Raw genomic sequence first — 27,178 nt, 5'->3', positions numbered from 1 at the left:
AGCAATGAAACAGAATTATGTTAAAATTACTGAAAGTATTTTGTCTAAGTGTAAAACATCATAGTCTTACTGTCAAATGTTTCTAAAACTTTTACAGGCAGAAACCAGCTCTGTATGTCCAGCCACGTTAGGAGAAATGTGAAATTCATCTTTGTTAAGCAGCAGCCCAGTAATTCGGTGGGGGTGTCACTGGTCCAGGAGCTGCTGTTGCCCATGCTTGGCAATGGCTGGATGTAGTTGTGCAGGAATAAGGCTGGCCCAGGTTCTGGTTCTTACAGCAGGATCTGCAGGTGGTGCGAGTTGTCGTTTGGCTGTGAACTTTCCCAAAACCAGGAATAAACATTTTAATTATGTAGGCAGTGCTTACGTGCAAGATAGTTAATATGTAATTCCTTTGCTTTTTTACACAATAGCTCTCTAGAGTAAAATTTTCTTGCTTAATGATCAGGGTGAAATAGATGGAAAGTTTTGGTGTGGTTTTGTTGGGTTTTTTTAGCGGCATTTCAGAGTTCGTCATAGGCTTGATTTATAGGTTTTCTCTATTGGAAGTGTGCTTTGCAGTCCCAGTCCTCCAGTCATCAGAACTGGGGAACAGACTGGAGAATGTCATAGATATTTTCTGGCCCAGCTTCCTTTCCTTAGAAACCCAGCACAGAGGAACAGCATGAAAGAGGAGAATGTGGTGTGTACTGGGGTCTCAGCCCAGTGTGGAGCTGGGATACACCCCAGGACAGCCCTGCCCTAAGAGCTGGAAAGTGCTCATGGGTTCCTCAGCACGAACACAGATCAGGAGGATCAGGCAACTGTCTCATTCTCATGTCTCAGCTTAACACACCTGGTAACAGAGGTGATGGATAATTTTGGTAAGGCATGCCATGAAGGACATGAGTGCTTTTCCTTGTAGACCCCAAAACTCTTTACCTCTGCCAGAAGGTTGTTTCATGTATAGTCATGCTTTCAGTTCCACTACAGCCAGAGAGATGTTGTAACGCACTCAGGTATTGCAAGGCAGCTCCACAGTTCAAGTAACTTTAGCTGGTCTCAGTGAGAATAAATGCTGCAGATAAAGTCATCGTCAGAGATGTGCAGGGTATTTTATTTGCTGATCGCCCAGGACAGGGATGTAAGAGCGTGGGAGTGGCCATACAGAGCCGGAGCAGAGGGATCTTCTTGCCTGGGGCCCTGCCTCTGGCAGCAGCCAGCAGCGGACACCTAGGACAGGGCATAGCAGGGCAAACTGACCGTGCTTCTACTCCCATCTGCTCTCAGTGCAATTTCCCACCATCTCCAGCTCAGGCACTTTCTGAACCAAATGTGTTCATATCATTTCTTATCTGTGTCTTGTTTACCCATGTGATTTTCCCATTTAATATGTGTACTGTTTGTGTATGCTGCCAAATCCTCCTTTCTTTCTTGACAAAAAGTGTCATTTCCAGTATAACATCACCTTAAAGTACACTGATTGAAGTAACTACTGCTAATAAAAGAGTAGTACATATTTTCCTTTTATGATTGCCTTAAGTACTGCTTGATATGTTTTAATGTCTAACATTCCTATGGCAGATGTTTGCCTTTCATGAAACATTAATTAGAATCTAAGAATCAAAGAGGAGAAAGAATACATATGTATATATGCATGTGCATCTGTTTGTGAACAGGAGACAGTAGAAACTTTGTATTAAAAAAAAAAGGCAGTAAGTAAATATTTGAGGGGAAGACTTTATCAGGAGGTTACACTGATATTTAAGCATATTAAAGTAATAAAACTACTATGTTTTTATATAGTATGATTTTGGCATCTCACTACTAGATGAAGTTTTATAAACTGTAATGAAAAATAATCCGTATCATATTTCTTTGCAGTTTAATATGCAGTGTTTGTAGGGATACTTTCACCAATTTCCTCAGTGGGAAGGTAACATTATACAAGCTATCAGAAAACGAAATTATGTTATGTGAAAAGCTACTACAAAAGAAAGTAATTGAGAGCTGGAAACTGGGAAACGTGGTTCAGTTCCCCTTTTCAAAAACACACGGAGTACCCATATCGTGCTTGTCAGCATCTGACACCTGAAGGTCTTAACAGAAAGAGGATACTTTATCTTAAGCGAGATTAGCTCCCTGCATGAGTGGTGTGCTGCTGTGCACGTGTTCACTCAATTCAGAGATGTGCCAGAGGAGCCAAGCAAAGGCGTTGGGGCTGTGGTCATCTCTGCTTCCGACTGTCCTTGGCAGGGGGCTGCTCTGTGAGCTGCGTGCAGTCACTACTGCTCTGCTTCACCCAAAAACGGACCGAGAGCTGCCCCGGGCTCATGTGAGTGCGCTGCTCCGTGTGCATAGGGGATGCTGTCCCGCCAGTGCGTCCGAAGACCAGGATTTTCAAAAATAATGCAGGAAGCTCGACTTACACCCATAGTTATGAGCTCTAGTTTCTGTAAATGCTAAGCGGCAAACCCCATGATGTTTCTTTCTGCAGCTTAGGTTCCCTCTGAATGCCAAGCAAATGCTAGAGTCCAAAGATTTTCTTCAACTGCTCATTACCATCTGAATGCTGACATGTTAGAGTCTAGTTTTCTGCTTTTATTTCATTTACCTGCACTTCTAGTTACTACAACTGACAGGTTGGCCCGGAAGCTTTGCACATCTCATAAAGTAGAGATTCACATTGCTAAATTTATACACTATTTGTATATTTGAATATTGTATATTTATATTTTTCCCCTTTAAAAACAAAGAAAAACTGTAAATACCTGGATGTCCAAAATTGACCTGAGGGTGAGATATGAATGTTTGCCTGTTGGTTCTATCCTATATTGCCATGGCACATTGTCACCTCCTAAGTATTTAGCATGGTAGTATCTCCCAATTTTTGTTTTCAGCCTGTCTATTTATATGTTTATTTTTGTGTATGTTATATACACAAGTATCACAAGAAGAAGCTTCATTGTGGAGCAAAAAGTGGATTTTCCAGTTGTTCCTTGTGTTGATTGCTTATGTCTATGTTCTTCATTTCTTCATACAAATTCTAAATTTCCATGGAAGTTGTGTCATTGGTGGTAATCACAGCTAGTTGCCACTGAAAGAGGTGATGACACACCCCTAACCCTTGGCCACTGCTTCCCTTCCTCTCCCATGTATCAGTGCAGGTGCTTGGCAGACTTCACTATTTAGGGAGTTAAACCAGCAAAAGCAAGCAAGCTGCTCAGGTTTTTTTTGCAGAATTGACTTTTCCTCATTGTGGGTCCCTGGGCTGGCTCACTGCAGGATCAGACAAGTGCCAGTGCCAGCACAAGGGAAAGCAACTGGAGCAGGACTGTCCTGGTATGCCATCTTAGCCAAATGACATCCTTCAAAAGCCCAGAGCCTGAGAAACACAAGGGGACCACAGCTCACGTTATGCCCACCTTGTGGGACATGCTCCAACCTGCCGAGCCCCTCATCTGGACTAAGCAGATGCTGCACGGGGCTGAGCCGTTCTGGTTATCCTTCTTGTGGTAGCCAGAGTGGAGGGAACACAGCTGATACATGCCTGGGTCTCACCCTAGAATGAATTTAGTGTCTGTTTTTAGCAGCCATGGGCGATTCTTAAGGTGCAGCCATAAGTGTCTTGTTTAGCTAAAAGGTCAGCTAGGGAGGAAGGTAATACAGTCTGAGGGCTCTAAAGGACAGACGTATGGTAAGGTGGGGGGCACTTTTGACACAACCTGGGCTATACCTGTTGGACCTGGGTCAATGTGGTTTCCATGAAGTCTTTTGTGAGGCATGCGGGAGACATAGCCAAAGAGCCTGAGCTTATAGCGGAGGGACCAAGGAAGAGTAAAGGTGGCAATCAGAAGGACAAAAACGCAACGCTGGGACATTGTTTGGGTTTGTACGGCAAAGAGCAAAGCACGGCTCGCTGCACATCACCGGCCCCGTGCTGACTGTGTCAGCCAGCTCTTGGCTGGCTTGCTGGGAGGCCGGCAGCACCAGGAAGCTCGTACTTTGGTGGGCAAAGGTAACACAGGGTGAGAGCTGTTTGTGGGGAGTAGCCAGTGTGCAGTGACTTGTCACCGCATGGCCTGTTGTTGGTGTGTTGTAGCACTGAACACAGTTCAAGGCTTTAATAAACATACCATGCTCCCTGGGCAGCTCTGCTCTGCATATCACTCAGAAAACACAGGATCAGTGTAAAAAGACCCACTACACGTGGGTTTAACCGTGTTACTGCATATGTGAAGGGCCTTTCACAGTCTGTGTGTAGAACAGAGGCGAAACACCTAGGAGGTCATGGGCAGCGTTCATAGAAAGGAAAAATAATCCTGCATTACCAGGGTTGTTATAACCTGTCGCATGCAGCGCAGATGCTGTTCGCCAGAACTTGATGGCCATCTACTGGCGAAGCCCCAGTCTTTGTTTTACTTTGCAGACTTTACTGCGTCGGAGAGACAAGCACCTGGCCATGTGTGAGTTGCAGAGATGCATGTTTTCACTTCTAGCTGGAAATAACACAGCTGAAGTTTTGTACCTCACCCTAAATGCTCACATTGGTTTTATTCATGTCACCATATGAGCGGTACGGACTACAGGTGTTGCAGCTGCTTATGGAGGCAACCAGCCGTCTCCCAGGATTTCTGTTAGTGTAACAGTTTCTACAGTAATATTGAAGTTGCACTGTTTTAAGAAATAACAAACTGCAGGTAAATAAATATCAAGCTGACAGGTCAGAACCCAGTTTTCTTTGTTAATTTATCTTTCAAACTTGATGAATCAGCAATAATTTGATACATCCTGCAGTTTCACTGGGATGTTACGTATGGTGTCAGTCCTATTGCTAAACCCCACCTTGAGCCTTAAGGCTGCCTGAGATCTTGGCCGTTGACAGGAGAACTGGCAACTCCTCATCTGGGCACCCTGACAGCTCGCGGCTGCTGATGTGTTTCCACGTCTTCACTCTGGGCTGTCTGTGAGGGACACTTACAGTCAGTAATATTGCTGTAATATTGGTTTGGGGTTTTTTTAAATTTATTTATCTTACATTATTTTAAAACACATTGTAAACAAAAAGAAAAAAGCTCAGTAAAAAAAATAAATACCTGTGAGTTCTCTGTCATGTCCATCCTCAAAGCCTTTCTCCACCATAATGCCATCAAACAGTAGTTTCTGGAGCCCTGTGCCAACCAAAGCCACCTGGCAGAACTCTGATAGCCTTTTGTCACAGGGGCACACCAGTATTTGCTGCACAGAGGGCACGTTCAAAGAAAACTGTCGGGGAGACCCTCCCATCGAGTCACGAGGTTCAGAGAGGACCCCCTTGCTTTCTAACCTCCTCTCAGAGGAGTCTAGGTGCAGCTGGATCCACTCCTAGTCCCAGACTTCATCAATGGTTTATGTCTAGAGGATTATATGTATGCAGTCAAACCAGGCAGATGGCAAACTCAAAAGGGGGATTTATTTGTCTAAACAAAGTTGAAAATCAGGATAAAAAAGGATAAAAAAGAAAAATGTGCTCTTCATCAAAATGACCTTACGCTCCAACAAGTGGTTCAGGATACCACGTGGAATTCATTTACTACATGGCTCAGGGGATTCCAAAACTCTGGAACGGTAATCCAGAATTTGCCATCACTCACCTATAAGATGAGGGCTATCAACCTCAAAGAGTTTCCTTAGGCGGCAGCCCAGCCTAAGGGGAGAGTCCCTGACTGCAGACGTGCTGCTCCGAGGAGGACCAACTACACATGGCCCCCCAACGGGGCTCCATTTATACCCTGAGTCAAATCCGATCTGTGGTCATTTATAACCAGTGGTCTAGAAACTTCTCTTGACTGGGGTTTTTGTTTGGCTAAGGGCCCTGTCTGTTAACCAAGGGACCCTGCCTTTCATGTCCCCTGACCGAGGGGTCCATCGGTGGAGGAGTTTCTGGTGTTGTTGAAAGGGGTGGCGTGTACCTGCCACATCTTTAAACGGCACAAGACATGGTTTTGAGGGCTCTCGTATGTTTGTTTCATCAGTGAGGGTGTTCTGTAGAAATTGCTCAAGAAAGAGGAGGGTGTCTCTCTACTGCTGCACAGCCAAGGGAAAGAACATTGGCAAATCAACTGAAAGTTACTCTGAGAGCAGCTAACCTCGGGAAGCTCAAAAAACGCCTTGTGCTCTTTTGAGGGCTTCCTATGGTATCTTCATTTTAAAAAATCACACAGCTTATGTAAGGCTAAAACAAAGCTGGTGGTATCATGTAGGATCTGGGTCCTTTTCCACTAGTGAGCATGTCTGCAGCATGGGGTCCTCCTGCGCTGTGGGAGTTAGGGTGACAGAGGAAGGTCACCTTGGAGGTTTGCTCTCGCTTTACACCTGAGTCTCTTCTGCTGCTTAGTTTGTCATTTAGCCTGCACTTCTGCAGAGCTGGCAACTAGGTTACGTGCCTCATACGAAGGCATGAGGTTACATTTGCTGGTTCCAGCTGACAGTAACTTTTCTCCTTGGCACACTGAGCAAGCGATGGCTGTGAAGCTCTCAGGGGATGGTGACAGTGCACGTCACCTTCTGTGGCTTATTCGGTTATTTTCCTTGGCATGGAATACATAGGATGCTTCACCTTGTAGAAGGAGGGAGCAATCTAGTTAAGAAGCAGCAGCAGCATTGATCGTGTGCCACCTTTGCGGCACTGCTTTATGCCACCCTCTCCTGTATAAATACCCAGGAAAGCACAGAGCAGTTTCCAGCAGTGACATCACTTTTTTGTACATGACAAATAGCTTTTTATGAGGTGCTGACTCTTCTCAAGGTTTGTTTTGTCTTGGGGCTGGAAATTGCAGCAGCATTATAAGCTTGATCCTCCTCCCATTTAAATGAGCTGTAATATCCAGGATCTGAACGCCCTGTTACAAAATAGATTTTTAAGGTGGCTCATAAATCACATGCAGCAAAAAAGATGCACAAATATTTATTTTTAAAGGTAAAGATTTTTCTGGTCTTGAGCACTGGATTTTGTACCTTCAGTATTGAGCTTTAAGATTTGATTTACATGTTTGCTTTTTATTTTAGCTGGTGGGATGTTTAAAAAAAAAAATAATGGAGTAGCAAGACCATTCTCAGTGAATCATCTGTACCCAAGACTTTTATTTGCCCTGAGATGCAGATGCTTAAATGCAATTCCTAAGCCGTTTCTGTGACAGCTAGACATATCTGTATTCCTGTCACATAAAGTGCTGATGTGTCTTACTCTCTTGGGGACTACTTTTTGCTAGTTAATGTTGATATTACAGCCCTCTGTCCATTTCTTTCTCCATTTCAGAAATTCCCTGCACACCCATTTGCACGCATCATATTATAGGCAAAAATAATTAATCTGGAAAATCTCTTTGCCTGAAAGTGAAATATGAATATATATCAAGTGTTAAGAGAAAAAGAGGGTTGTCAGAAAGATAGTACTCCTTTTTTTTAAAATTGAGTTTTAAATTTGAGTTGTACAGTAAAATATTTAAACAAAAAGAAAAATGTTTAATTTGGACTACCATTAATACAAGGCTTAAAGATTGTATGCAGAGAATTGGAACATCAGTGAAATCACATGCTAATGGTGCGAGATGCTTTATGCAAAGTTTTAACCCAATAGAAATAGTCCTCAGCAAATTCTGGAAATCTCTAGAAGTGAAGTTTATGCCAGAACAGCTATAGCTGTAACAGCAATGGCGATTGTAACAGAAGGTGGCAGACTGGTGTTGACACAAGAGTTTCTCAGCAGATGCATCAACATCGGTGCTTCTTTCAAATACCTTTCTTAGTATCTTAGCTTCCCCAAAGGTTCGTGCTGAGTTCTTTTCGTGATCAGATTCAGCTGCTTCTCCTCCGATTCATTTTCATTTGACAGTCACAAATTCTTTCAGGAGAACCAGAAACTTTCATCTTAAGAGTTTAAAAGAACTGGCTGATGAATCTCTAGATCATTTACCTTGAATGTCAATAAACCCAAGGAATGTAGGGGAAGCCCCAGAAACTTGTAGAAGGCCAAAGTTGTTCCAGTAAAAGTAACTGAACAGGCTAATATAACTGTAGGTGAACATGACTGCTGTGCAGTATAACTGTAATGGGGTTGATAAGGCGATCAATTAATAATGATTTATAACTGGGTAATATAATTAATGGAAGTCAGTGAGGGTTGGGATCCTGGCATACCAGCTTCATAATAGTTTATGACACAAGTTTATCTAACCAAGGCAAGTGCATTGTTGTAGCAGGCTTGCTTCAGGTATTAGACTTGGTATGCACTGCATTTAGAATCTTAAGCAATATGACTTCAACTTTACATTTTTAATTGCTTGAAATTGAGATAACTGATAGGCCTTAGGACATTGCTGTAAATGGAGTATCTTTGATGAGCATTTGCATTTCTTTGGGGACTGTTCACTGGCCCTCTGCTAGTAAACTTCTTATTTATCAGTGGTCTGAAAGGAAATAAAATTCATTGACTTGCAGGTGATAGACTGAGAATTGTTAAATACGGAAATGGAAAAATAGCTGCTGCCGGGTGATACGGATCTCTTAGCAATCTGTATGTGAGCAAACAACAGGTGTTTGGCCAAATGCAAGGATCCACAGTCCAGATCTGGGTACTGGAAACCTTTTTTCCTAAAAGGTTTCAGGACTTTTATCTATTTAAACTTGTCAAAGAGAAATTACGGAGGCTATATGTAAAGTTGTTTAGAAAGCAGGGTTCAGTGAGCTTGAATTTGGACACGTGTAAAATAGCAGTAAAGCTCAGATAAAGTCATGCTAGTTCATTATTGGGGCAGTATTTCAAGGATTGTGGTGTTTCCTCTGGCAATAAGCACTTCTAAATTGAGACTTGCATTATTTCATACTGCAAAATACACTCTAGTTCAAGCACAAATTGTTTCAAATATGTGCTGTGGACTACATTGTAGAAAAGGAAATAATTAATTGTTAAGATTACTTCTGGCACAGTCATATGTTATAGCTGATCTTTTGGGGCCTAGGATATACACCATGCTCTTGCTTCAATTTTTTTGCTTCTGTTCTGTTTTTTAGTTCAATTTCACCATTCAGTATTGAGAGCACAAGGCGTCAGAGGAGGTCTGAGTCTCCAGACTCCAGGAAGCGACGCATCCATCGGTGTGACTTTGAGGGATGCAACAAAGTATACACAAAAAGTTCCCACCTGAAGGCTCACCGGAGGACGCACACAGGTAAGACTGCTGGCACTGTGTACCATGGTTAAGACAAACAGGTTCCTTTCTGCCTAATTTAGGACGTATTGAACTCGTCATCCTACACTAAAAGCCAAAGGCCTGTGCCTAAATAACAGAGATGTCTGCAGGTACATCAGCATTGGCATTCTGGTGCAGATCAAGAACATGTTTTTGAATTGAACTTCCCTGTCATACCAGCACAAGAGTGGCGTCAGCACAAACAGACTCCTTTCAGATGAAACTAAAGAGAAAAGTGGCCTCCAGGGACATACCTACTATGCTTCAACAAACAATAGGTGGTCGTTACTTGGGACCAACCAGAGCTAGTCCAAAGAAAACCCTCAAGAAAAACTTACAATGTGGACATGGATCTTCAGTACCATTTTTTTCACTCTACAGACTTGCTCCTATTAAACTACTATTTGCTTTTACGGATGTAGCCTTTGAATGCTAGGTGCCACTAAATGCCTTCGGTTCAATTCAAGTGTAAACTGAAGACCTCAGTATTTCTGGAGGCGTTCAGAGACACTTACCACATTCTGCAAAGGGAAGTCAGTCACTTCACGAGAATAGGTTGCACTAGGTCCCTGCAAGAGATGCAAGAGAGGTGCCTGGATGAGCTGGGTCTCCTTTAATGGTGATACTTAACACTTAATCAATACCTGGTGTCCTTATTAACTTTATGGACTGTTACTAGTCTACATGACAGGCATGTAAGTGTAGCTGAAGCAATGATGTGTAATTGTTGTAATTTTATTGTGGATAAACTCAGGAGCAGCAATTTGAAGTCATCAAGAACAATTTAAAAGGGGATTGCTTGGAAGGCTAGAAAGGCAGTGCACAGAATGCTCTGAGTTTCGGTACTCTTCCTTACTCTGCTGCTGATTTGCTTAAATTAAATTTATTGATCTCTCTGCTCTTAATGTACTTCAGCATTCTTGTAACTCCTTGGAGAAAAAATGGTGTTTATCCAGCATGTAGCACCATGTTGTTCTTTGGTGAGAATCTGCTGGCACTTTCTGTGGTGAGATGTACTCTAAAGAGTATGAGATACTATTTTAAAAAAATTAAGTGGTGGCTTCTCCATTTCAAATGAGGCCACATTTCCATCACTCTTTCCAATATGTCTTTTGGTTGGTAGGACTTTTGTTGAGAGGAATACTGAACAAGGCTCCATCCTAATACCCCCTACTAAACCAATTTTTGTAAGGTAAGAGTCCCTTCCTTAGACAGCAGAAATGTTCTGGTGATCTGGGAATTTCATTACATTTCCCTCCAGGCCAATTATTCTAGTTTCTTCATATCTTCCCATTAATGCTTGTGCCTTCTCTGTCTTGATTTATCATGGCTTGATTCTTTTTCCTGTTCTCTGTTCTTTCCCGTCTTCCGTGTGGTCTTTCATTCCTACCATTCTGATATATTTTATATACCCTTACCCTTTCACCTTGTCCTCTGTCATACTTGTTTTACTTCTTTTATCCCAATCTAACCCTACTCTGTCCCTTTCCTTCTCCCTGCCCTGATTTCTAAGTTGTTTCCCTATTCTTGTCTCTCACGATGTGAGCATTATATGACTGTAGCAGATTAGAAGGCAGAGAGCCCAGCAGAGGCATGAGAACAGTAGACTGTTTGGTTTGAAGCAAAAATACAACTTACGTGGTATTACCACTTACACCATAGGGAGGTCACTCTTTTCTAGCTTGCAAGACTGGTGACCAGCCCAGGAGTATAAGCAAGCGTCGTTTAAGGAGCTGAGTTACAAAACTAGACGTGAACAACCTCAGAAATGTCACACCCAAGTTGGCCAGAAATACAGACAGCTATTCTCTGCCGTGACGTTTTAAAAAACTGAGAACCACATTTGTCATGAGTCTGTAATTCATTAGTGATTTCATGGCAGACCAGCACTTGTGGGTAATGTGCCAAAATCAGTGTTAGAGAGTGCATACCACCAAATCTGACGCTGTGCACTTCTTAGGATGTTCAAAACTAGGCACTGAAGGCTTGAAATGGTGTTGGTAATTACAGCTTTTGCAGCTGTAACTCTCCAGCAGCATGAAGGGAGTTTCTGTACCTGCCGTAATCGTAGGATCCATCTCCCCAGCCTTGGTTCCCTGGCAGGTGGGTGTCTAGGCTATGCTATCTGTCTGGGATCTCTGGGTAGTCAGAGAAGAGGGATTGGCACCTCTGGGGCATGTTATTCCCTCTTCAGGTAGACCCAGGGATTGGCTTGCAGAGGTGCTTCTCTTTCACTGCTGAATACAGAGGAAGCCCAAATACCTACTGGGCTATTAGCCAGCTGAAATGAATCCCTGCCTCAAAAGGCAGCTGCCTGAAATATTTTACAGTCATGTTGGATGTTGGTTTATTCCTTCAGGGACAAAAGAAAAATAACATCAAATCAAAAACCTTCATTAAATGGTCAGCTGTTAACTGCTTTATAGTGTCATGTCTTCATGCCTGCTGTAATGTAAGAGGTGTAGTCTAGAGAGAAGGTGAGCACTGATGGATCCAGTGAGAAAATCTGTATCATGCTGTTAAGATTAAATGTGTTTTACAGAACATTTCTCAGGTCTTGGTAAGAAGTTGGTATATTCAGACTTACATGTAGCACTGCCCATGAGCGTACTCTGTGTATTAATCTCACCTTACGTTTTTTATCTTGGCCTTTACTTTTGCTTCAGGCAAAAGAAGTTAATTATTCACATATGACCCACAGTAATTAGTGCAGTTTTGGATAAGTATAAATGAAGTATGACAGCTAGGCACGCAAGGGTGAGCAAGTTTCAGTAGGAAACTTTCTGTGAAAAGATCACAGAAACTCAGCATTGCATAATCTAGATTATTTTTTCTTTTAGGGAGGCTGATCTTGCTGACAATTGTTTACCTAAGTGGGATGTGTTTGAGAACTTTTTTTTTTTTATTTACTATATATGCATAGCCACTAAAGCATTCACAGTCATTTGGATACAGGAGGAAAAACAATGTGGTATTTTGACAGGATGAACAACTTTGTTGGTTGGAAGGTATACTGCTTTTAATCTTAATTAAAAACGGAAACAAAATATTATAGACAGTAGTGGTTGCATTTCATTCTCGTCGAGTAACTCCTAGTTATTTTAAGTATGCTGTTGTCTGGGTCCCTGATACTTCTCACCAGTGTGCTCAAAACTTGATGTACTGGTTTGGGCATGGAGTCCACTGGGGGGCGAGCTTGAATTACGTATCGTCTCGCGGACTAGCAAAACTGCAAGTGAAACCTGTAATAGTTAGAGCATTTCATAAATCACAAGCACTGGTATTAAATTTCTCTTTCTAGTATCAACTTCTTGTTGATGTTTTGCCAAATCGTCAAATAAAGCTATCAGGAGGTATCGGGTGTGATGGAGAGCCTTCAGGGCTCATAGGCAATCTTGCGGCTCAGGTTTATCAACTCTTTCCGCAAGGAGAAACTGTGAGAAATTGGCTCACCGGAGTTGTGTTGAGTTAGTTTCTACTTCAGTGCGCTTAAAGAAAATTACTAACGTGTGACTCTACAAATGAGTAATCTTTAAAATTGGGAAGACCAGCAGCCCTGGGTTGCATTCCCGGTCTGCATATGTCTGCGTTGCACTCAGCATAGGTTCTGGTGTCGGCCTCAGGAGTGGGGAGAGCTGTAACTGCTGCCCCTGTGCAGCCCTGGTGGGACTCACCTTCTTCAGTTTGCTGCTTTGAAGATGGAGAGGGAAACAACCGTAGCGTTATTTTATGATATGTAGTGGTTATTTCAGGCCTTTTAGGCAGTACTAAAGTTGCCACTGACACTTCCAGTGGGACAGCTGAGCATTGCAGACTAAGTAATACTGCCTCCTTCCATTTTTTTTTCCCTATCAATATTTCGTTCTAAAAATATTTAAATTTATCTTAATGAATTGCTTTTTCCTTTTCTGCTGGCCTTGGTTCGTGAAATATCTACAGACTCTGTTCTCTCTGAAGAGAGATGATGAAAATCTGATATGTTTTATGTAAATCAAAGAGTCAAATCATGCCTTCTGTTGAGAGGCTGATATGGGTTACAAAGCCTAGACTTTAGTAACTGGTCTGTGAAGTTGGTGAAACTGGAAATCGCAGGTCTGTGAAAACTGTAAAATGCATTAAATAATTAATTTCATTATTTTGGCAAAAAGCAGGCAGATATTTTCATGTCATAAAATTGAGGACATACATCTTGACCTCCTCTCTAGTTGGCTGGACGTTTCTAAAATGTCAGTGGAAAGCTGCAAAGTAGTCAAAAATGTTTGCAATTTCCCTGCAAAATTTCACCTGACTTGTCATTATTTTTCAGTCATCTGTAACTATAATGAAAATAGGTTCATAAGCTAGATATAGTGAAGGCAACAGGACAAAGCCTTACGGTCATGCCATTTATCAGGTCGAATGCAAGGCAGTAAAGTCTCTGGTGAAATAACAGCCACATTTCATTCTAGCTTCAATCAACGTAATAGTTGTGGATAAAGTGTGTTTATGGAAAGATGAGAGGACAGGGGAGTCTGTTTTAGGGAGAGAGAAGAGGGAAAACACGAACAAACATCCAGGCCCCTTTGGGCTAGTTGCTGTAACAGTGCAAAGCAAACATTAGAACGTGAAAACTCCTTTTGGATAGATGACAGTGATCATACGAAAAACACACAAACCCTTTTTTATTCATACTGATTTCAATTGCCTTGTTAATGCATTAAATAATGAAAAGCGTGATTATCAAAAGATGGCAGGTTCTGGCTGCCAGCAGAGATGCTGCAGGACAGTGGCTACTGGCTGGAGGGGATGTCCCAGGGCACACATGCGGTGGTGCAGCCGGTCATGGGCAAACTGTCCTGCTGGCCGACCTGTTGGCTAAAAGCTGCTTTCACTTATCGTACACAGGCTACTTAGTCTGCAAATCCTAGTGTGCAGTGTCCTCTTTTAACCTGAATTGCAGGCCTGTTGGTACCAAAGCTAACCTTTGCATGTCGTGATCCAGTTTTCATAGACATCATCTGTCTCCTCCCAAGTAGGGAGAGCATGTAAATTTGCATGCATATTATGTAAATTGAAGAGGCAAATTATACTGTCTGTTGGGGGCCTGGTAAAGAACACAGAGACTTAAAACATGTAGAATGCATCATACATGTGGCAGAGATTTAAATCTCTGCTTTTTTTCCTGAGTATGCAGAGTACACTGGGTGGTGTGAATGTGTCCCAAAATGGTGCCTAGCATGGGGACTGTGACCTGAGAAATCTAACCGACTACATAGTCATTTAAAGGGAAATTTGGTTTGTCTTGTATTTCACATCTAAAGTTGCTCACAGCTAAATCCAGTTCTAACTCATTGTGGCTACCTTCTTACCATACGGTAAGGAGTTTAAAGCATTGTGTGAATCATCCTGAAGAAGTCAATAAGGAAGGAAGATGCCTGCTTTAAGGTTATGTGGGACATAATTTTACAACATCTGATACAGAAGAGATTGCTCCTTGTGTCTCACCTCCATAGGATTTTCTTTTATTGTAGGAGTAATCAGCACTTTGCATTTCTGTGCTACCCTCCTTCACTCATTAGTTACAAATTTCTGGAGGAACATGACAGAGTGGCTTTCTGGAGTCAATGGCAGCAAAAGCCTGGGACTTTCCAGTTGGCATGAACTAGGAATGGATTTAGTCCATGAGAGTAGGCCATCGTATAGCCACAGCCATGGCTTTGCTCCTGCCTCAGAGGGGTGGAGGAGGGCAAGGGCTGTAACCAGAGCACCTTCTGTGGGGCTCAGACACTGGGCTGGAACTGCTGCTTTTTATCTGTGAGCCCCAGCCAGCACCAGGGCTGAATCACTGCTGCAGAAGATGGGGCTGCTTCATTAGGCACTTACAGAGGCAGGCTGAATATAGCCCCCAGGCCAAATGAATTTTTTGGTGTTTGGTGCTTTATCCTTGATCAACGCCTATATCATTCCTGAGAGATGAGAGCAAATACCTTTGCCACAGACGTAATGAAGCCTATTTGTCAATGTCAGGGGGTCTTCAGCAGCATTACATGGAGACAGTAAACATCTCAGAAATACAGTTTTGTACCTGAGAAAATGACAGCATTGTTCCCGAGATGTTCCTTTATGGCTGGGTTGAGACACCACCCTAGAAGAGAGAGGACTAGTGAGTACATGGATGTTTTATTTAGTCTGTGCTCTTTCAAACATTGCATTCCTCTCACTCACTGTTGCTTCATATATTATTTTAATATGAAAGGACCCCTGTCATTAGTCTTTGTTCACATTTTCCTCTGAGCAATTTGAGAGTGGACTTAAGAAGTCGGAGGCACCAAAAAAGTTATTTTTGCTCTGTAGGTTTTAAAACCCCGTTCATTACCTGTTGTTTTCTTAAGGTCTGTTTAGTGCCTTTTGCTAACTATAAGTTCCAGAGAGATATTTACAGGTTTCTAATCCCTTCTTTACGCAAATATTAGGCACAAGCAAAATTTTTAAAATAATCCTTCTGGATTTGACTTAAACTGTGTAGATTTTTGGCCTACTTTACAATTAACACTTCTTTGTCACCTAACCTCCAGACTCACTCCTCGCTCTTCAAAAGCGCAGCTTTTCTTTCTCATGTCCTACGTGCTCCCTAGGCCCTTATCCCAGAACTCTCCCTCCTCCACGTAAATCTGTCGGACGAAAAAAGCTGCAACAGCAGGTTCGCATGCTGTTCCAGAAACTGGGAATTTAAATAAACAAAGCCAATTTGAAAATTAATTTGCTTTGAGTAAAATAGGAGGTTCTATTTGTATTGGGTGATGCTTTTATTTTTTAAGAAATACTTTCTTTTAGTGTTTAGAATTTACTGCCAGTTTCAATAAACAGTGGAGCTTTCCAATGTGGAAACCAGTATATTTCATGGAAGTTTTCACTTCTAGCTTTTCTACTCTTTGTTCATGCAGTTTCTATTTAGAAGATAAACAGATTATTTAATAAACGGGGCTGCTGAAGCCTCAGTCTATTCCCATTGGTGTGACAGGGTTCACATTTCAGGACAGAAATATATTTAAAAGCAGATGTCTGCTGGTACAATATGTATGAAGGGTATAAAGTCAGGCTTACCAACGCCTCCACAGCCTAGTAAGGTGATGTTCAGAAATGGGAACCTCTGGATGTAGTGAGATAGTTGTCTGAGTCCAGCTACTTATGGGCAGGTGTCCATACCACAAGGAGCTTGTACATCGAGTTCTCTTCCAATAGTCACTCTGTGGAAAGTTGAATGATTTAATTTCTGGCGCATTTTGTGAGTTCTGAATTCACCTTACACACGGGGAGTCATTCCTCTGCATTGTAGGTCTGATGCTGTGCCGATATGGAAGAGTGCCCACGTGGTTATTCCAAGGCACTTTGATGGGAAAGCAAGTCTAATTGCATCTGTGATTGCTTTCAGTCTCTAGGTTATGAAAAATATTTGCAACAGTGCCCCTTGACTTTGTAAATATGGGGTGCATATGTGTTTTGTCTGTGTGTGGCACGAGGGAATAATGATAATTTCATTATGCAGAATAAAATTTTCTCTAAAGCAAACCATTTAGTACTTAATATTCTACCTCCAAAGAACTGCAGTTCATCTAAGGTCTCAGGCATGATTGTGGTCTACCATGTGTAGCCCTGCAGTGGCATGAAGGCGTGAAAGTTCCCTCCAAAATGCTTTCCCAGATGTTGCATCCAGACCCCGAGGAGTAAATACACAGTACAGGATTTCTGAGGACGTTAACTCTTGCAGCCCGCTCAGTCCCCAACAGAGGGAACAGGATAGCAACTTGCTACCGAAACGCCCATTGCTGATGATATCCCGTGTCTTTCGGCAAGTGTGTCTGGAGTTGCTCGTGCCTGCACTGTCCGTCTCAGGGCAGCCATTGATCAGAAACATGGTCTTTGAGAGTGGAGCATGCTCAAAACTGCAAGTAAGCTTCACAAAAGCCTTTGTTTTAATGTTCTGGTCAGGTTTTCTTTTTTTCTGCTTTCTTTTTTCCATGGCTAAAAGGCAGCAAGAGATAGAGCCTGAAAGCTAGTGTTTTCAGTCTTCACTTTTAGGAAATAAGTAGGTTGAAAACTGGGGAAATTTTACAAAAACTTCTTGTTTCGTGGGGAAGGAAAAAAATCAGAAGACACTTACGTAGGACAAGGGATTATTTTCTGTACTACAGTGTTTTCTCCACATAGGAAATGAAATATAGTGGCATCTTGGTCACATTAACTCTGATGATCTTTTTCCATGTGTATTTTTGTCAGTTAATATTTTTCTTTAGTATCGTATATATTTATTCTGCTTTTTATGGTGATAAAAATTGGTATCCCCTCATTTGGGATGCTTAATTCCATTCACAACTCATTTACTTAAATGGGAGGTGGGTTTTTTAGTACTCTGTTTCTGCAGACAGCCCAGCATACCAGGGTCCCAGCTTCTGCTTGAGCCTAACTTCCAGCACAGTGCAAACAACAAATAATCAGTTATGCAAAACTGAGTGAGACAAGGCTTATCCCTTGGAGCCTTTTTGTTGTTTTTTGTTTGTTTGCTTATTTCTTTGGGGGTTTATTTGTTTATTTCATTGGGGGTTTGTTTGTTGTTTTGTTTTTTACAGGTAGTGGAAAGTTTAACTTTTATACTGAGAAATATCAATATTGCTCTTGAACATGGTGGAGCAATCCCTGGAGAATCCAGGAGGAGTGACAATAGCAGAATCATAGGCAGATGAAAAAGTGAAGTGTCAGTTGTTTGGCGTCTCCCTTGCAGTTTGGACCACAATGAAGGAAAGGTGTTTTATTTGGGGAGGGCGGACTAAAATCCAGGCCTGCGGCACCCCAGTTAAAGAGAGGTAGTGCACGGGTCTGCTGGCACCCTCCGTGCAGTTGGCTGCTGGTGGGAATACGGATCTGTTGCATCATCTTTCCCAAAGACCTTTGTGAGTGAAGGCTGCTGTAAAAGAAGAAATCTCAGCCTTCCCCATGGCACTGGAAATTAGATAGTGCCATATATTTGCTGTGGCTGGAGGGAAGGAGAAAATTTCATGCCATCTTCCACTACATAGATACATAAAAAATACATATGTTAAGACTATTTATATGCACTTAACGTATACTCAAATATTTATATATGTACCACATCATGCAGGAAAAAAATATGAGGAAGGGTAATAAAATGCTATTTGTCATCTACTGTTGGGATTTGGTCTGGCTTTTGGATTCAGGTGCAAAGGAAGAGGCCTTTTACATTTCCAAAAATTTTATTTTTTCTGGTTTTAGAGGAATTAAAATTTATCACTTTATGTTAGCAATGCCCTTGGCAATGTACGTAACTAATCCTTGTCTCAGAGCGTTAATTCATTTGTATCTCACATAGTACCAGGTATGTCCCATTGTGGGACAAAGTCTCTGTGCAGAAGTCTAAAAAGAGAAAATGTGGAAGAGAAGTTTCTTGGATTCCCCCTCTTCATTTCTCTCCTGGGCATGCAGTGACGGAACAGGGCTGAGACTGATGTAATGGATTTGCCTTCTTAAATTATGGAATTGAATTTTGTGAGTCTGATCACAAAGGCTTTTTTGCTGGGATTTGTATTAAGATAGTGGCAAACTAAGGCAGCTGTATACCTAGAGGGGCATGTGGGACGATAGCAGGAGAAAGAGTGAGTTATGGTTGCTGAACTAGTACTGGTCTTGCAGAGGGAGTTAGAAGAAGGACCAGGACGGCAAACAGGACCCAAGCTCAGCAGTGCAGTGAAATGAAAAGATGGTGGTGTGTTGTGATGTGGGAAAGGACACGCCCCTGCATTATCAGAAGTGGAACTTGTAAATAATCAGTTCAAGAGCTGTCAAAAGTGTGATGAAGTTCTGTCTCTTGTTTTAGAGTGAAGGTTGTCATTGTATTTTTGAATTGAAGAAATTGTTTTGTTCCCAGTTTTCACATGAAGAAACCATGTCCCTAAGTCAGACTGAGAACAAGGAATAAAAAAACCTGAATTTCAAGATGTGTCACGGGCAGCACAGTATGTTCCTGTTCTGCTCATAGAAACTGTTTTGCCAGACTTGCTCAACTGATACAAAACTTTAATCTCTTCCCAGAAAGATATTTTATTTGCATATTTTGACAATACAGAAGCACAAAAGTCAAATTCACTGTGTTCACCAAAGAGATATAGTGAATCAGTAACTTGGAAACAGAGGTCCCAGATGACCTTTAGAAAGACATCTAAATGATTGAATTGGATTTTTGCATCAAAATTACTGAAAATATTTCAAACTTTTACAGGGATCAAACTGAGATCTAGCAGTTTCATTACAGAAAGTAAGGTGTTCCTAATACGTAAGTCACAGCATTGCTGTTCACTTTCTCTGCAGTTTTGGGAAGGTTGCTGATGCTCGCTATATTGGTTTTCCTACCTGCAGCATGGACATGATATTTGTTACACAGTGCTATTACAAAGACAGACTTTTATGAAGGATTGCATGTAAAAAAAAAGCTTTATGAGACACTTTGAAGTTGGAAAGTGCTTTATAAGTGCTCTGATGTTTTTTCATTAAAAAATAATACTAATAAAAATATCACGCAAAATGTAAGAGTTGTAATTTTTCCCTTTCCCCTGCGTCTAAAAGCTAAGCTGCCCTCTTCCTGACAGTGCTCAATATCTGATAGTGTTTTTGCTGTAAAAAGAATTTTTTCTGCCTGAAATTGCTTATTTTTAGTAGAAATGCAAAATCTAATTAGCCATCATTTGTGGTTTTCAATTTAGTTTCCCCTTCCAGAGTCCTATCAGTATGGGTGCAGTGTGACTGTCTCATATGTTTCAGAACAATTTTGGTGTTTACGTGGGAGCTGAAACCAGTTGACATAAATGCGACATCTTATATATGTTGCAAAATATCCTGTAGCAGAAACCAAACCAGGAATCACCAGGAGATGTCCTCAACCCCATAAAGCTGCAGATCTGTTGACTTTGACTAGAACATTTAACATCATCAAACATAGGCAGAGGCATACTTGCTGGATTATTTATTTTCTTTCAACTTGTTATGGGCTAAATCCTTAGGAGCTCACTCTTTTTATGTGGAGGATGCTTCTCTAAAAGTAATGGCAATAGAAACTGAGTGTATAAAGATGTGGCTGTAGATAGCAGGGCTGGGCAGGTGCCACCTATTAAACCATGCAGATTTGACTCAGACCCATTGTATTTTGTGAACAGAGTGAAGGACAGCATCTCCCTTATGCCCCTACCCTCCCAGCCTGGAAACAATACACAAACCTATAAACCGAGTTTCGTTTCCAAGTGCTTTTCTAACTTTGTCCTTCTCAGAAGTGGAATTTCAGCATATGGCTCTTTCACAGGGTGATGAAAGCTTAAATACAGAAAAATCTGACTAGATGGCTAAGCCTGTACCCTTGAACAGTCCCTTATGTTTATTTTCTAGTTGACTCTTATTTGGAATAAAAATATTACCAGTGTTTCCAAATGCTGAGTACCATTGCAGGAAGGGGCTACAGAGAAATGATACAATAACTCGGAGCCATGGTGACAATTCCATATGCATGAAAATGGGATAGATGGGGATGTCTGAAGAGGACGCAAATAAGAAGGAACATAGCACTCACCTGTAATACCAGAGAGGGAAATGAGTTTATGTCAGAGAAATAAATCAGTTTAGAACTTGACCACTGGGATGTTTTCTGTCCTGGTAGTAGCCAGCGTTACCTTGTTGTTACTTAATGACACAGTTGCCAAGAACCTGCTAAACTAATGAATAAATGAAGCCTAAGTAATACACAAATGAAAGGAACTGCAAGTGTGCAGGGAGTACATGGGGCATCTGCAATTGCAGTAAATGAAGTTCCTTGCCTGGGGAACATAAGCCCAGCTCTGTTTCCTGGAGCTCCAGAGCAGTTTCCCCGCTGGCAGAATAACCCATAACTGTTTACATGGTGTTTTTGTGGTGCCTGTCTTTGAAGCATCTGGCATCAAATACCATGATACCAGCTAGTTGATGGGCAGAGGATAGCTGCTGAGGAATGTATTGCATGGGAAATTCTGCCTGGGGTAGAACGGACCCTGGTCCCTTCATCTGTTACATGACATGGACTCCTGCTGGTACCTACATTGGGCTTTTTTTTTTAAGGAATATGTGAACGTCATCGGGTTGTAAAGTAAAAGTTTGAGAGGGATTTATTTCCTTGGTGAATGATCTTTCAGATGTTAGAGTATGTGAATAAGGATATGGGAAGACAGATGTTGGACTGTGGGGCAGGTGAAAAATTTTGGAAGGACTGGCTGAAAAGTGGTCATTATTCAGCATTATTATTTCATTATTTGCTTGAGTTTAGAGAGATGTAATGAGTAACCATTGTAACTATGTTCTTAAGTGCTTAAGTGAGAGGAATTATGGTAGAGTAGGAAAAATAATATGGTAAAAGTAATTAATTTGGGTTGTGGCATCTGGACTACAAAAGGCAAGGTTTTGGAGGGCTCTTAGAAATAGAAGTTTTGATAATAGAAGCTTAAAAAAATTACTAGTTCTGTTTGGAGCATTGAGTCATATCTTTAAAACTTCATAATTAACTTGCCCAAACAGTAGAAAATATTCGTTTTCTACAGGGAATGGTCTAGAACTTTTTCATGCTCCAGGGTCCCGCTTGATCCATGTAAATGCCTGTTGTGGCATACTGTTCACTGTCCATGTATTGCATGACACAGCTGCGAATAGCATCAGAATACAATTCCTCTGTGTTTTGGAATAATTTTGTCAGGTTTTGGGACCAAACAATAGAGCTCTCAAAAGACAGGTGCAAAAGTAGAGGGTCAGCTCCTGTGAAAATGTTCACAGCTTCAGGCATTTGTTTTTAAATGGGTAACTTCTTTAAGTGTAAAACTTTACAGATTCAGAAGATTGAACTAACACAGTTTTATCTTTTTCCAGTTTTCTTTTGCTCCTCGCGTTAATTGCCGCAGGTTCTTAGTCTCTTTGTGCAGTTCTTCTTACTACCATTTTCCAAAAAACTGTCCACTGTTTTGTCTTCTCCTTCATTGCCATGTTTCCACTACCCTGGGCAAGACTCCCACCACCTGCTTTTGCTCCTTAGAGCTGAATGAGAATTTGAGTGTCTGGGTGCATGACAGTAACTCTGCACCCATGCTCAGGAGGCTGCCAAGCCATTGAAGGAGCCGAAACATGCCCACACTTTGAACCCAAGAGTTTCTTAGACACTTGAGCTCAAGTGCTCACACAGAGGCAGAAGTGTCTGAGTCAAAATGGTTGAGTATTTGACTTCAACTCTGTTGCAATCCAGTCTTGAAATGGAGATAGATATATAGATACATATAAGCACTGGGGCTAGTTTCTTCCAATTAACAAACTTGTTTTGTCCACCTCCTCACTCATTGCTTTCTGGGTTGCCCTGACGAGATCCAGCTTCTCTCTGTTGATTGTACTGAGAATTTCAGATATGAGTGCTCAAGCTCTTCAGCCAAAGCTGGTGTGTGATACCTGACACTACCGTCCCGTCCTCTAGCAGTTCTGCTCCTACTGGTCATTTCTCCATCCTTTGAACTCCTTGATCTTCTGGTTTTTACAAACACAGTGGTCAGTCTTCATGTCTGGCATGTTACCAAACAAAAGATTAAGACTTAGTATAGTATTGGCTATGAAGAACATTTTTTTCCTAGCACCTGTCCATCCACAGATAGTGTAGGTGTTTAACAGAAAAGTAATATTATTATTCTTTCCTTCCCTAAAAATCAGGTTTCTGTAAAATGTTGTTGATTAATCTTAATGAAAAATCGTATCTTTCACAGTTTTCTTTACAATGGTTTTTTTAGGGTGCAGATGAGTGAATGTCTTCAGAGTAATGCTGCTTTGCATGTTTTTTTCCTTCTTATGCTATACGTGTATATTTAATTGAAAATAATGAAAGGTCTTCTTAGGTTGAGCTTGTAAGAGTGATTTGCCTTCAGTGGTGTAAATAGCTTGAGAGGAATGTGGTTAGTCCTGTCTCTTTCACATAGCTCTATAGGGGCTGGGTAAGCAGAACTCATTGAGGAGGGAGGCTGGAAGCACCACCTGAGAACTCCAGCCGAGTGACCTGCAGTCACGTCGTTCCATCAGCTGACTTTCGTTTCTTACCTGAAATGATACTGTTTTAATGGATGAATAAACTATTTCTGGTATTTCTCTTTCACCAACCATCCCTTCCTGCATTGGGTTCTCCATTTGTCGTCTACCAGGGGAAAGAAGATGTGGGGTTTTTTGTACCGAATAGTCTATTGCAGGGGAAGGATCTCATAAATATCTTTAGTATCTTTAATATCTTCATCAATGATCTGGACGAGGGGATCGAGTGCACCCTCAGTCAGTTTGCAGGTGACACCAAGTTGGGCAGAAGTGTTGATCTGCTTGAGGGTAGGAAGGCTCTACAGAGGGATCGGGACAGGCTGGATCGATGGACCGAGACCAATTGTATGAGGTTCAACAAGGCGAAGTGCCGGGTCCTGCACTGGGGTCACAGCAACCCCATGCAACGCTACAGGCTTGGGGACGAGTGACTGGTGAACTGCCCAGCGGAAAAGGGCATGGGGATGTTGGTCGACAGCCAGCTAAACATGAGCCAGCAGTGTGCCCAGGTAGCCAAGAAGACCAATGGCATCCTGGCCTATATCAGAAATAGTGTGGCCAGCAGGACTAGGGCAGTGATCGTCCCCCTGCACTTGGCACTGGTGAGGCCACACCTTGAATACTGTGTTCAGTTTTGGGCCCCTCACTGCAAGAAGGACATTGAGGTGCTGGAGCATGTCCAGAGAAGGGCAGCAAAGCTGGTGAAGGGCCTGGAGCACAAGTCTGATGGGGAGCGGCTGAGGGAGCTGGAGTTGTTTAGTCTGGCGAAAAAGAGGCTGAGGGAGGTTGTAGCGAGGTGGAGGTCGGTCTCGTCTCCCAAGTAACAAGTGACAGGACAAAAGGAAATGGCCTCAGGTTGTGCCACGGGAGGTTTAGATTGGGTATTAGGACAAATTTCTTCACCGAAAGGATATCCAGCATTGGAAGAGGCTGCCCAGGGAAGTGGTGGAGTCACCACCCCTGTGTAGATGTGCTGCTTAGGGACATGGTTTAGTGGTGGACTTGGCAGTGCTAGATTAATGGTTGGACTCGATGATCTTAAAGGTCTTTTCCAACCGAAACGATTCTATGATTCTGTGTGGTAGGAGAGACTTAGAATTTCAGATGCTTTTAAATAAGAATCCAAAGCTTAAGAAGTATCCCCAGCTCTGGAAGTCTCTGTGACCAAAGAAACCAACTGGGGCAATATCCAGAGTCTAAACAGAAAGTTTAAAAGTACCTTGAGCATGGATGGGCAAGCACCCCACTTGGAAACTATTGATGCAGTGTGATGAGACTGTTAGGATAGACCTGCGAAGTTGGATGGGGATACTGCTATATTTGTACTGCTCTCCACACCAACTGTTTGTTGCAAGGACATGTATGTAAAACAGTTCGGTGGCAAATCTGAGCACATTTTGTAGAACTGTGTCGTTGGGAAGCGCGTGCAACTCACCGTCTGCCATGTTGCTTGTGCCCATCCAGCTCGCAGCAGCTGCCAGATTCCAGGTGCCCAACACTGCAGCCACCCAGGGGCAGTGAACGCTATTTGATGCTTCGTGCTAGGCTGAGGACTATAAAATTATCTAGGCTAAGTTGCTGCTGGTGCAGCTATGGGCTGTGGTCACCTCAGAGCCTGGATTGCTGTGTTCTCCTCACAGCAACTGTTTCCCACCCCCCATCTGACATCAAAACTGCAACACAACCCAGATGGTGCACAGAAGGTACCAACCCAAGGAGCACAAATGTTGCTGACATCCCTGCTGGCATGCTTGTACAGCATCCGATTTCTTTACAGAGGCACCCATGACCATTTCAGCTGGACTTTTCAGGTCTGTTTGAACTTTGTGATGATATTCTTACTCGGAATTTTCTTTTGAAACCAAGGGCTCTCAGCAAAGCATTTATTGACTTTTGAAGAGACACATGGAGGGAGGTGCAGCCTACGACAAAGCAGGTGTTGCATCACTGGTTCATGTAATTGAAATAGTTTCTTCCAAGCTGCTCATGATTCATAAGAGATAATAAATAACTGAGGAATGATTGTGCCTGATGAAGGAAACAGTTGTTGCAGAGATGCTCTCTTGTTGTCCTGGTCGTGATTAGCTGGTTTCAGAAGGGGAGGTAAAAAAATAATTTTTGACACACCAAGGGAAAATATATACAGACCTCACACAGTTTCCCTTCCTCGGTTTTGGTGCATGCTCTACTGTGGGATCAAGGTAACTGCCAAGAGCATTTAACATGTAGACACTGAGGGCTGGTGATAGAAATCATAAATAAGTATAGCCTACAAACATGGCAAAAATGGGGTTTTCTAACAGTTTGCTTTATGAAAGCACAAAATCCAGTTTTGCTGTATTAATCTTCTCCTCTGACACAGAACGTGGGGCAAGCATCATGCTTACCTTTAAATAAAAAGCAGAGGGTGGGATATTCAAAAAATCTACACTTAGCCCAAGTCTCATCTCATTGAAGTAAATGAGTATTTATCACCAGTGTTGTGCAAGTCCCATGGCTGAGTACATTTAAAAATTGTACACCGTTCCTGGTAACAACTTACATGCAAAATTAATTTTACTGAAAGTAAGTGCAATAAATAAAGAGGACATTTTGCAGATTGAATTTTTAAGTTTAATTAGGAAATCGTATTTCATTTTTACCAGCTTGCTAAGAAATGTCCTGCAGTGTTGTTTACACAAATAATTAGAAACCTTCCTAAACTTCATAAAAATAATTGGAAGTCTGTGGCAGCCTGTAATAAATTGCTGAAATATTGGGTAATCTGGCCATTTTGGGGGAAAGTGTAGCCTGACAAGATGAGGGTAGCAAACTCATATGGTAATCCTGAGAATAATTACACAGCCCTTTGTCCTGATGTTAATCCCAGCATCACCCCTGCAAGGTAGGATCTATATTGTTGCCTTAATCCTGTTGATTTTCTTAGTCATGTGAATGCCACAGGAATGAGAAATCTCAAGGCCCTTTCCTTATATTCAGCAGATTTGGTACTCGTAATTGTGTAATTTGGCCTAAAGCAACCCCTAGGCAGTGGGTGTTCATGGGAAGCGTGCAGAGGGGGTTGCGGGGATTAGGAGCAACAAGGGGAAAGTCACCACCTGTTTTTCCACCCCTCCTCTCTTTCTTTTGTCTCTCCAGGAGAAAAACCCTACAAATGTACCTGGGAAGGCTGCACCTGGAAGTTTGCTCGCTCTGACGAACTGACGAGGCATTACCGCAAGCACACGGGAGTGAAACCATTCAAGTGTGCAGACTGTGACCGCAGCTTTTCCCGCTCAGATCACTTGGCGCTCCACCGCCGCAGGCACATGCTGGTTTGAGAAACGCTACCTGTTCCAGCCGAGTTTAAGAGCTGGGTCTCTTAACTACCCGGAGTGAATTCAGCAGGGCTGAATCCCCCTCTACAGTGTTAACAGGCAGGGCTTTCCCTGATGTCCGTAACAAAAAATAATAACAGAAATTTAAAAAAAAAAAAGCAGGAAAAGAAGTGCCACTCTTCTCCTCGCCATCTGAAGTTAACCCCGTCTGCCCCTCAGCATGGCTACCCCTGAAAGTGTCATTACAATCACCTGGGAAACAGCAGCCGAAATGCTACAGGAATGGGCATTATTTTACATGCTGCGTCCTTTGACAGAAAATGTTTATAGCTTGTATGTTTTCTCAGCTGTCGGACATTTTCTTCCTGAAAAATCACTGCTGATTGGAGGATTAAATACCACAAACCGATGATGACGATGATGATGATGAGAGCAAGACCGCTAGACCTCTATTATCCCGTCTTTTCTCCTTCTTTTGAATACCATCTGGCCAGTGTCAGCATTACACCCGAGCTGTGCTACAGACAAGCTGTG

At 42.2% G+C, this 27,178-nt stretch overlaps 1 protein-coding gene across 1 annotated transcript in view; it reads left to right on the top strand.

Moving 5' to 3' along the window:
- Window positions 1–26,647, top strand: part of LOC104168712 (Krueppel-like factor 12) — a gene marked incomplete at its 5' end in the record, with an annotated part of 72,786 nt that extends 46,139 nt beyond the window's left edge. The window contains 2 exons of the mRNA XM_009709392.1: window positions 9,031–9,188; window positions 26,466–26,647. Coding sequence (XP_009707694.1) covers window positions 9,031–9,188; window positions 26,466–26,647 — 340 coding nt within the window. The remainder of the gene's footprint in view (window positions 1–9,030; window positions 9,189–26,465) is intronic.
- Between the last annotated feature and the right edge of the window lie 531 nt (window positions 26,648–27,178).

This window comes from Cariama cristata, unplaced genomic scaffold, assembly GCF_000690535.1.
Source record: "Cariama cristata isolate BGI_N322 unplaced genomic scaffold, ASM69053v1 scaffold9201, whole genome shotgun sequence".
In the NCBI taxonomy this organism is placed as follows: domain Eukaryota; kingdom Metazoa; phylum Chordata; class Aves; order Cariamiformes; family Cariamidae; genus Cariama; species Cariama cristata.
This window is presented reverse-complemented; position numbering and strand designations above follow the sequence as displayed.